General features: G+C 36.7%; 1 protein-coding gene across 1 annotated transcript in view; it reads left to right on the top strand.

The window, feature by feature from the left end:
- Positions 1–11,236, top strand: part of FSTL5 (follistatin-like 5) — a 773,393-nt gene that overhangs the window by 141,172 nt on the left and 620,985 nt on the right. Inside the window, exons 3-4 of the mRNA XM_010834087.1 lie at positions 7,300–7,352; positions 7,594–7,842. Of these exons, the coding sequence (XP_010832389.1) occupies positions 7,300–7,352; positions 7,594–7,842 (302 nt within the window). The remainder of the gene's footprint in view (positions 1–7,299; positions 7,353–7,593; positions 7,843–11,236) is intronic.

The raw sequence follows: 11,236 nt of genomic DNA, 5'->3' as shown, positions 1-11,236 counted from the left end.
GCACGGAAGAATTGATGCTTTTGAACTGTGGTGTTGGAGAAGACTCTTGAGAGTCCCTTGGACTGCAAGGAGATCCAACCAGTCCATTCTGAAGGAGATCAGCCCTGGGTGTTCTTTGGAAGGAATGATGCTAAAGCTGAAACTCCAGTACTTTGGCCACCTCATGCGAAGAGTTGCCTCATTGGAAAAGACTCTGATGCTGGGAGGGATTGGGGACAGGAGGAGAAGGGAACGACAGAGGATGAGATGGCTGGATGGCATCACCGACTTGATGGATGTGAGTTTTAGTGAACTCTGGGAGTTGGCGATGGACAGGGAGGCCTGGCTTGCTGTGATTCATGGGGTCGCAAAGAGTTGGACATGACTGAGTGACTGAACTAACTAACAGAAGCAGAAGAGATTAAGAAGAGATGGGAAGAATACACAGAAGATCTATACAAGAAAAGTTTTAATGACCAGGATAACCATGATGATTTGGTCAGACACCTAAGCTGGACATTGTGGAGTGTGAAGTCAAGTGGGTCTTAGGAAGCATTACTATGAACAAAGCTAGTGAAGTTGATAGAATTCCAGTTGAGCTATTTAAAATTTTAAAAGCTGATGCTGTTAAAGTGTTGCACTCAATATGCCAGCAATTTTGAAAAAGTCAGCAGTGGCCTCAGGACTAAAAAAAGGGCAGTTTTCATTCCAATCCCAAAGAAGAGCAATGTCAAAGAATGCTCAAACTACTCCACAATTGTGCTCATTTCTCATATTAGCAACATTATGATCAAAATTCTTCAAGCTAGGCTTCAGCAGTCATGAAGTGAAAAATTCCCTATGCACAAGCTGGGTTTCAAAGAGTTAGAGGTACCAGAGAGCAGATTGTCAATATTCACTCAATCTTGGAGAAAGCAAGGTAATTCCAGAAAAACATCTACTTCTATTTTTTTTTTATTATGTTAAACTCCTTAACTGTGTGGATCACAATAAACTGTGGAAAATTCTTAGAGAGGAGAGTACCTGACTACTGTGTCCTGACAAATCTGTATGTGGGTCAAGAAGTAACAGAATAGAAAAAAACTAAATGCTTTAAAATTGGGAAAGGAGTAAGACAAGGCTGTATATTGTCACTCAGTTTATTTAATTTATATCCAGAATATATCATGCAAAATGCTGGGCTGGATGAATCATGAGCTGGTATAAAGATTGCTGGGAGAAATATCAGCTACCTCAAATATGCAGATTATACCACTATAATGGCAGAAAGGAAAGAGGAACTAAAGAGTCTCTTGATGAGGGTCAAAGAGGAGAGTGAAAATTCTGGTTTGAAACTCAACATTCAAAAAACTAAGATCATGAAATCTGGTCCCATCGCTTCTTGGCAAATAGAACTGGAAAATGTGGATGCAGTGACAGATTTTATTTTCTTTGGCTCCAAAATCATTGTGGACAGTGACTGCATCTATGAAATTAAAAGGATACTTGCTCCTTGGAAGAAAAGCTATGAAAAACCTAGAGACGGTATTAAAAAACAGAGACATCACTTTGCCAGCAAAGTCCCATATAGTCAAAGCTATAGTTTTTCCAGTAGTCATGTACAGATGTGAGAGTTGGGCCATAAAGAAGGCTGAGTGCTGAAGTATTAATGATGCCAAATTAGAGAAGATTCTCAAGAGTCTTTTGGACAGGAAAGAGATCAAACAAGTCAATCCTAAAGGAAATTAGCCCTCAGTATTCATTAGAAGGACTGATGCTGAAGCCAGAGCTCCAATAATTTGGCCACCTGGTGCAAAGAGCCAACTTATTGGAAAAGACCCTGATACTAGAAAAGATTGAAGGCAAAAGTGGAAAGTAGTGACAGAGGATGAGATTATTAGATAGCATCACTGACTCAATGAACATGAATTTGAGCAAACTCCAGGAGACAGAGGAGGAGAGAAGAGCTTGGCATGCTACAGTCCATGCGATTGCAAAAAGTGAGACACGACTTAGAGACTGAACATCAACAACAATAATGACATAAACTTAAACTTCCCATTTTTAAACTTAAGAGCATAAGTGTTTTCTTAGTCTTTCTGTTTTTATTTATTTTATCTAGCAAGTACGATTTCATTAAGTCAAAGACCCAAAAATTTGATCACAGAAACAGAATTATCATAACCTGGAAAATTAGAAATATAAATTTGGGGTTCAATTCCATATCTATTTAGTCAGAAACTCTAAACTCAAGGTTTGGTCTATTCTATGAAACTTCTCTAGGTCATTACACGATGCCAAACTTCAAGAAGTATGACTTTAAATTTATTTTCCAAAATATACTAAATATTTCAGAGCCATCAGTTAGTTAAAATAATATTATATTGGAAAGCTTGGTTCAATCAATTCTTTTTTTCTTATCTTTTGTTATAAATGTCTTTGAATATTTTATCAAAAAATTTTAATATGGTATTAGAGTATAATTAATATAAAGTTTCTTTCAAGAAGATTTGCTTCAATTTACACTGGTATCAAAAATATAAATTATTTCTTAAATTATACTTCTGATAGTTTTGGTCCTTTTTTTAATTTCAATTTTTTCTAAATTCCATTTGTAATTACTTGTATTATGAAAATAAAAATACTTCAAGCTTTTATTTATAAAAACTAATAAATTAATGATTTAAATGCTTAGTTGTGTATCTGTTCTTGTGAATATTAGTTTTTTAAAACTAGTAAATTAACTAACTTTTAAAGGGAGTTTTACATGTGCCTAGACCTTTTTCAAATGAAATGTACTCTCTTATCCTTTCATCTGCTGATAAAGAACTGAGGAGCCTCTTAATGAAAGTGAAAGAGGATTCAAATGTATTCTTTTTAATGGCTGAGTGATACTCCATTGTGTATATGTACCACAGCTTTCTTATCCATTCATCTGCTGATGGACATCTAGGTTGCCTCCATGTCCTGGCTATTATAAACAGTCCTGCGATGAACATTGGGGTACACATGTCTCTTTCAATTCTGGTTTCCTCAGTGTGTATGCCCAGCAGTGGGATTGCTGTATTATAAGGCAGCTCTATTTCCAGAATGGCATTGTAACATGTATAATATCATATATGAAACAAGTCACCAGTCCAGGTTCGATGCATGATACTGGATGCTTGGGGCTGGTGCACTGGGACGACCCAGAGGGATGGTATGGGGAGGGAGGAGGGAAGAGGTTTCAGGATGGGGAACACATGTATATCTGTGGTGGATTCATTTTGATATATGGCAAAACCAATACAATATTGTAAAGTTAAAATATAAAATAAAAAAATGAGAAAAAAAATGATATGTACTTGATTTGCAATGTTATATTAGTTTCAGGTGCACAGCATTGTGAAATTTATATTTTCATATTTATTTATATCAAAGTATTATCTAATTTACTCTCTGATGATGCTGTTTTTAAATATAATGTCCTATTATATGTATTCCAACTCTTGTAATGTGTCTTACTCCTTAAGGAAAGTTATGACCAACCTACAGCATATTAAAAAGCAGAGACATTACTTTGTCAACAAAGGTCTGTGTAGTCAAGGCTATGGTTTTTCCAGTATTCATGTATGGATGTGGAGTTGAACTATAAAGAAAGCTGAGCGCTGAAGAACTGATGTTTTTGAACTGTGGTGTTGGAGAAGACTCTTGACAGTCCCTTGGACTGCAAGGAGATCCAACCAGTCTATCCTAAAGGAGATCAGTCCTTCATGTTCATTGGAAAGACTGATGTTGAGGCTGAAACTCCATTACTTTGGCCACATGATACGAAGACCTGACTCATTTGAAAAGACCCTGATACTAGGAAAGATTGAGGGCAAGAGGAGAAGGGGATGACAAAGGATGAGATGGTTGGATGGCATCACGGACTTAATGGATTCAAATTTGGGTGAACTCCAGTAGTTAGTGATGGACAGGGAGGCCTGTCGTACTGTGGTTCATGGGGTCTCAAAGAGTGGAACAGGACTGAGTGACTGAACTGAATGTCATTGTTTTCTTATTAATTTTCTGTCTGGATGATCTGTCCATTGATAAAAGATTGATAAAATATAAAGTCCCCTATAATTATTTTATTGTTGTCAATTTTCCTTTATTCCTGTTTATTGCTACTTTATATATTTAAGCACTCATAGTTGAATTTATGTTTTAAAATGCTATACCTTTTTATTGTATTGATTCCTTTATCCTTATATGTCTTTTTTTGTCTTTTATTATAAACTTTGTTTTAAAGTCCATTTTAAAATAGAAAGCCTATCCAGCATATTTTTGTTTCCATTTCCATGGAATATATTTTTCCATACCTCACTTTCAGCATTTTTGTGTCTTTAGCTCTAAATTGATTATCCTGTAAGCAGCATAGATGGGTCTTGTTTTTGCTGTTGTTGTCCTTTTTTTTAACTCAACCTTCTCTCCTTTATATTTTGATTGGATCATTTAGTCTATTGACATTTAAAGTGATTATTGATATGCATGTAATTACTGTTATTTTGTTATTTATTTTCTGAATTTTGCTTTTGCTTTAGTTCCTTTTTTTCCTTTGTCTCTTATCTGTTGTTTGATGTTTTTCCTCAGTGTTATATTTGTGTTCTATTCTGTCTAGTTTTTGTATATTTATTTTTTGTGTGTATTTATTGTAGGTTTTTGTTTTGTGATTACCATAAAGCTCATAAATGTTGACATATAACTATATCTACTTGATTTACCCTGATAGTCATTTAAATACAAATATGTTCTTAAACATCTATATTTTTTATTCCCTACATACATATTATACTTTTTGAGTTCATATTTTACTTCTTAATGTCTATCCCTAACTGTTTATTGTTTAGCTATAGTTGATTTTATAACTTTGGTCCTTTAACTTTTATACTACGTTATTTAAGTGCTGGATCCACAGCTTTTACTATGTACTTGACTTTTCTACTGGGGATTTTACCACCCTATCATTTCTTATTGCCTTTTCTTTTTCACTTAAATGAGACTTCAATACTTGTAAGGTCAGTTTAATATTGATCAATTCTTTTAGCATTTGCATGTCTAAGAGGTTCTTTACCTCTCCTTCAATTCTGAATGATAACCTTGCTGGGTAGAGCATCTTGGGTTACAGGTTTTTCCTTTCACCACTTGGAATATATGCCATTCCATTCTTGCCTGAAAAGTTTCTGCAGAGATATGAGCTGATAACCTTATGAGGCTCCCCTTCTCTGTGACTCCTTGCTTTTCTCTTTGCCATTTATGACATATCTCTGTGGGTATTTTGAGGTTCATCTTGTTTTGACCCCCTTGTGCTTCCTGATCTGGACACCTGTTTTTTTCCTCAGGTTCAGAAAGTTTTCAGCCATAAGTACATCAAATAGCCTAGGGCTGAATTTGGTGAGCCAAAACCAGACGCAGATGCAAGTCAAGGCATCTTCTTTACTCTATAACTGTTACTGTCCTGACTGGGGCAATGTTGGGACCCAACAGACTAAAACAGGAGCTCTGAGGGATCTGGTTTCTCCTGGGTCCACTTTGATTTGGAATATGATCAGCACCTGAGTGCTTGGGGTTGCACTTCTGTGTTGACTTCACTTTTTCCCAGGGATGCACATTTTTTAAATGCTGGCTTGGTGTTGCAAAGGTGGTGCCACACCACTGAACTGCCCCTGTCCCCTCTCAAGTATGCATAGGCTGGCATGAGACTCATGAGCTGGCAGTGACTGCTTTCACACTGGTCAGAGGCAGGGCTGGAGTCTGAACTGGATCATTTCCTTCCAAATGTTTGCACTTTCATTGCTTAGTGGGGAATAGGAACAAGATGGGCTAGAGCAGGAGGCTATGCAGCCTGGGAATGGGCAGGAGAAGTCTTGGCAGGCTGACCAGAACCTCAGGGAGTTTCAATCTGCTGCCTCCATGTAACCAGGAGTAAGTCTGTATGTATATTCCTTAAGTGGGGAGTCTTAGTTTCTGACAGCCCTCTGGTAACCCCCACTGGTTTTCAAACAAGCTAAGAGAGCTAACCTCCTGTTGGACTCCTGTGCTGGGGTACCTAATATGTAGCTTGAATCCCTTGCTCCCCAGGGAGAATTCCCCAAACCTGTGATATCCATTCTTCTTCTGTATTCTCAGATAGGGATGTGGGTTCATGACTGATCCCTGCTCCTCCCTTCCTATCAGATGCTTTGTGGCTCTTTGTTTATAGCCTTGGTGTAGAAGAGTTCTTCTGCTAGTCCCAGGTAGATTTCAGCAAGAGTCTTTCCAATGTATATTTAGTTTGATGTGTTTGTGGTGGATGGTGAGCCCAGGTGCCTCCTAATCTGCTATCTTGATCTCTCCCTCACAAGCCTTTTAATCTTGATAACCCTTTGAGGATATACTATAATCCCCATTGTTCAGATGAGGAAACCAAATTATAGATGTGTTAGGTACCCAATCAAGGTATGGTTCCATGGAGTGTAGACTCCCAGACTCCTCTGTTCATTGGATTTCTCCAGGCAAGAATACTGGAGTGGTTTGCCATTTCCTCCTCCAGAGGATGTTCCTGATCCAGGAATTGAAATCACATCTCCTTAATTGCAGGCAGATACTTTCCCATTGAGTCACAGGGTTTACAACCTCCCAAAACTTTATTTTTTTGCCATGTATGTGTCAGCAGTGATAAATATATCTACACACATTAACACATATGTATATATGTGAATATATATTATTCCTTAATATATATTTTTCTCTATATACATTTTTAAATAGATAGATACATAGACATATATGTACACTTTATTTTTTTTTTTTCAGTCACGTAATGTTCTTAGATTTACCTATAAAAGCCTAAGAATGAAATTACTTGGTTTGGTTTTACTGCAAGACTGCTAGATTCTCCTATGTTTTTGAGGCAGATGTAGATTGTTAGATTAAACAAGTAACAACATAATAAAATTCTTCATGATTTGTTCCTTTAGTCATGAAATGCATCAGTGATTGCCAAGCGGCAAAGGTCAAAACAAGAAAGGATCAGACGTTAGAACCCAAAAAGTTTTCAAGACACTTTTTCTCATTTCTATTCTCTCCTGTTTCCCACTTTACATACATATGTTTCCTTTCTCCCAGCAGAATTCTGCTAATGTAAACGTTGGCATTTGTTAAATATTTCCTATATGCCAGGACTGTGTGTCCTGTGGATCAGTACATGTACTGCTTAGTACACTCTAGGAGATGGTCTATACTATCAACCTCGCATTATGGATGGGATAATTTAGCACAGGGAAGTAATTTTTCCAAGGGCATAAAGCTAATAATTGGCAGAAAATTTGAGTTCCGCAGTTTAAATTTAGAGCCCTTGTCCTTATGGACTGTAATACTCATTGAGTATGGAGGTAAGAGCTCAAAGAGAAAGTGAAAGAAGGGGACAATGTCAAAGGTATTTTTTTTTTTTTTTTAAGTCTGGTTCTGATAAAAATCCCTTCTCCTAAGAACAACTGAACCCTGATTATATTGTATTTCTCTTAGACTTATTTTTTCCTAATCCCTTGAAACTTTGATATCAGCATATTATTTGGATACATCAATCTATAAATCCAAGTGATTTTATCTCTTTTTTTTTTTTTTTGTCTACAGGGATCCTGATTCAGGATGGCTCTTTGGGATCTTGTGAAAACAAGTACTGTGGTTTGGGAAGGCACTGTGTTCTCAGCAGAGAGACAGGGCAGGCAGAATGTGCCTGTATGGACCATTGCAACCGGCACTACAAACCTGTGTGTGGATCTGATGGAGAATTCTATGAAAACCACTGTGAGGTACACAGAGCTGCTTGCTTGAAGAAACACAAGATTACCATTGTCCACAATGAAGACTGCTTCTTCAAAGGTAAATGCAGGGTGGGCCTAAAGTGCCACCTTTCTCTATTTCTTCCTTCTTCTTTACTAGTGCCCTTAAATTTAAACTCTAGCATCGCTACTGAAAGTCTCTAAATAAAAGAGAGAAATATGGGCTTAAAGACACTTGTGATTAGTAAGTGAATAGAAATTTGTATGGATACAATTCTGAATCTGTTATGAGAACAAAGCTGGCCAAAATATGACTCAAAATTTAATATAGCTTACAGCATTGCACCATATGGCTTCCCAATCATGGCAGTTTTCTTAGGGACACAGAGTGGCCAATTCAGTCAACAAGCCAATTCCATGCAGTGAAATGCACCTGGAGTGCAACTGAGAGAAGAGTGAGTGCCAAGCCATCCTGTGATAACATCTCATTTCTTCCTGATTAAAAACGATGCCTACAGTATGCACCACCTAATTCAAATTACACAGAACTGGTAAATGCCCACTGAAATAGCTATGAAGAACTCACACTAAACCCAATTAGTAAATCTGAGATGACAATAATTTAAAATTAAAAGTTAGCAGTATTTACTTCCATGGTACTAAAAATCATTGGGAACTATTTATGGAAAAGTACTGCTGAATTAGTAATTTGACAAATTATTTTAACATGGTAGATAAATCATTAAATATCTTTAATGCCTTTCTTTTATTTATAAATATATTTCTTATTTATTTATTTATACTAGAAAGAATATTTATTTATTAATAGCTGTAACCCAGACTGAAATTTTGAAATGTTAAGTATATAGAACTTTCATCATTCAAAAAGGTTAGTGATCAATTTGATTTCTAATCTTAAATGGGTTCCACTTCCCAAACTCTCAGAGTGCTGCCAAAGTAATTTTACACTTAAAAGCTTGCGTGATGATTTAATTATTAGCTTAAATTTACAGTATCACACAATGTTGCTCATGTACCCATTGACACGTTTTTTTCTTTTCAAACTTCATTGAATAAATATTCAAATGCATTAAGATGGAAGGGTCTGTAGTCATTGTGCTACTAGAAGTCCTTTCATATAAATGAGATAAATTGTAAGAATAGTTTCTTTACCAAAGTGAACTCTTTGCATTTTGAATACACAATTGAAGATAGATTATCTTCTTTTACAGAAAGAATATCTAATCTATTTTATAGAGAGCTAAAATGAATGATATTAATATTTTGCTTTAATCTTCATAAAATAGTTTTTTTTCTGTCAGTTTGAATTGAAATGAAAGTGAAAATTTTAGTATTCCACAGACACATGATACAGAGCTGTGTAAATAATATGCAATTAAGTTAACTTAGAATCATTCTAACACTGAAGTTTTGTCTAACTGACAACCAGCAATTGATAATATGGAAACAAATGAAATTAAATATCATGAGGTGAGAAAAAAAATCTGCTATATTTAACATTCTGATTTATTACTGGAAGCTTAGGCATACTACTACTCAATATGTAAATCAACATGGAAATAAATGAACTGGATATTACCAGGAATGTTAAACAATGGTTTGAAAAGCTTTTGTTCTTTAGACTTATACTAAGCGTATTTATTTGATCTATGATTGCTTCACTTCCACTGTATAAGGGATTTGATTTAGGTCATACCTGAATGATCTAGTGGTTTACCCTACTTTCATCAATTTAAGTCTGAATTTGGCAATAAGGAGCTCATGATCTGAGCCACAGTCAGCTCCCGGTCTTGTTTTTGCTGACTGTATAGAGCTTCTCCATATTTGGTTTCAAAGAATATAATCAATCTGATTTTGGTGTTGACCATCTGGTGATGTCCATGTGTAGAGTCTTCTCTTGTGTTGTTGGAAGAGGGTGTTTGCTATGACCAGTGCATTCTCTTGGCAAAACTCTATTAGCCTTTGTTCTGCTTCATTCCGTATTCCAAGGCCAAGTTTGCCTGTTACTCCAGGTAACAGTGAGAAATAGATTTAAGGGACTAGATCTGATAGATAGAGTGCCTGATGAACTATGGACTGAGGTTCGTGACATTGCACAAGAGACAGGGATCAAGACCATCCCCATGGAAAAGAAATGCAAAAAAGCAAAATGGCTGTCTGGGGAGGCCTTACAAATAGCTGTGAAAAGAAGAGAAGTGAAAAGCAAAGGAGAAAAGGAAAGATATAAGCATCTGAATGCAGAGTTCCAAAGAATAGCAGGAAGAGATAAGAAAGCCTTCCTCAGTGATCAATGCAAATACATAGAGGAACACAACAGAATGGGAAAAACTAGAGATCTCTTCAAGAAAATTAGAGATACCTAGGGAACATTTCATGCAAAGATGGGCTCGATAAAGGACAGAAATGGTATGGACCTAAAAGAAGCAGAAGATATTAAGAAGAGGTGGCAAGAATACACAGAAGAACTGTACAAAAAAGATCTTCATGACCCAGATAATCCTGATGGTATAATCACTCACCTAGAGCCAGACATCCTGGAATGTAAAGTCAAGTGGGCCTTAGAAAGCATCACTACGAACAAAGCTAGTGGAGGTGATGGAATTCCAGTTGAGCTATTTCAAATCCTGAAAGATGATGCTGTTAAAGTACTGCACTCAATATGCCAGCAAATTTGGAAAACTCAGCAGTGGCCACAGGACTGGAAAAGGTCAGTTTTCATTTCAATCCCAAAGAAAGGAAATGCCAAGCAATGCTCAAACTACTGCACAATTGCATTCATCTCACATGCTAGTAAAATAATGTTCAAAATTCTCCAAGCCAGGCTTCAGCAATACATGAACCATGAACTTCCAGATGTTCAAGCTGGTTTTAGAAAAGGCAGAGGAACCAGAGATCAAATTACCAGCATCCGATGGATCATGGAAAAGTAAGACAGTTCTAGAAAAACATCTATTTCTGGTTTATTGACTATGCCAAAGCCTTTGACTGTGTGGATCACAGTAAGCTGTGGAAAATTCTGAAAGAGATGGGAATACCAGACCACCTGACCTGCCTCTTGAGAAACCTATATGCAGGTCAGGAAGCAATAGTTAGAGCTGGACATGGGACAACAGACCGGTTCCAAATAGGAAAAGGAGTATGTCAAGGCTGTATACTGTCACCCTGCTTATTTAACTTCTATGCAGAGTACATCATGAGGAACCCTGGGCTGGATGAAGCACAAGCTGGAATCAAGTTTTCTGGGAGAAATATCAATAACCTCAGATATACAGATGACACCACCCTTATGGCAGAAAGTAAAGAGGAACTAAAAAAACCTCTTGATGAAAGAGAAAGACGAGAGTGAAAAAGTTGGCTTAAAGCTCAACGTTCAGAAAATGAAGATCATGGCATCTAGTCCCATGACTTCGTGGGAAATAGATGGGGAAACAGTGGAAACAGTGTCAGACTTTATTTTTGGGGGCTCCAAAATC

The sequence above is a fragment of the Bison bison genome, unplaced genomic scaffold (assembly GCF_000754665.1).
Source record: "Bison bison bison isolate TAMUID 2011002044 unplaced genomic scaffold, Bison_UMD1.0 scf7180017864012, whole genome shotgun sequence".
NCBI lineage: Eukaryota > Metazoa > Chordata > Mammalia > Artiodactyla > Bovidae > Bison > Bison bison.
Note: the sequence above shows the minus strand (reverse complement) of the source record. Positions and strands in the feature narration are given on the sequence as shown.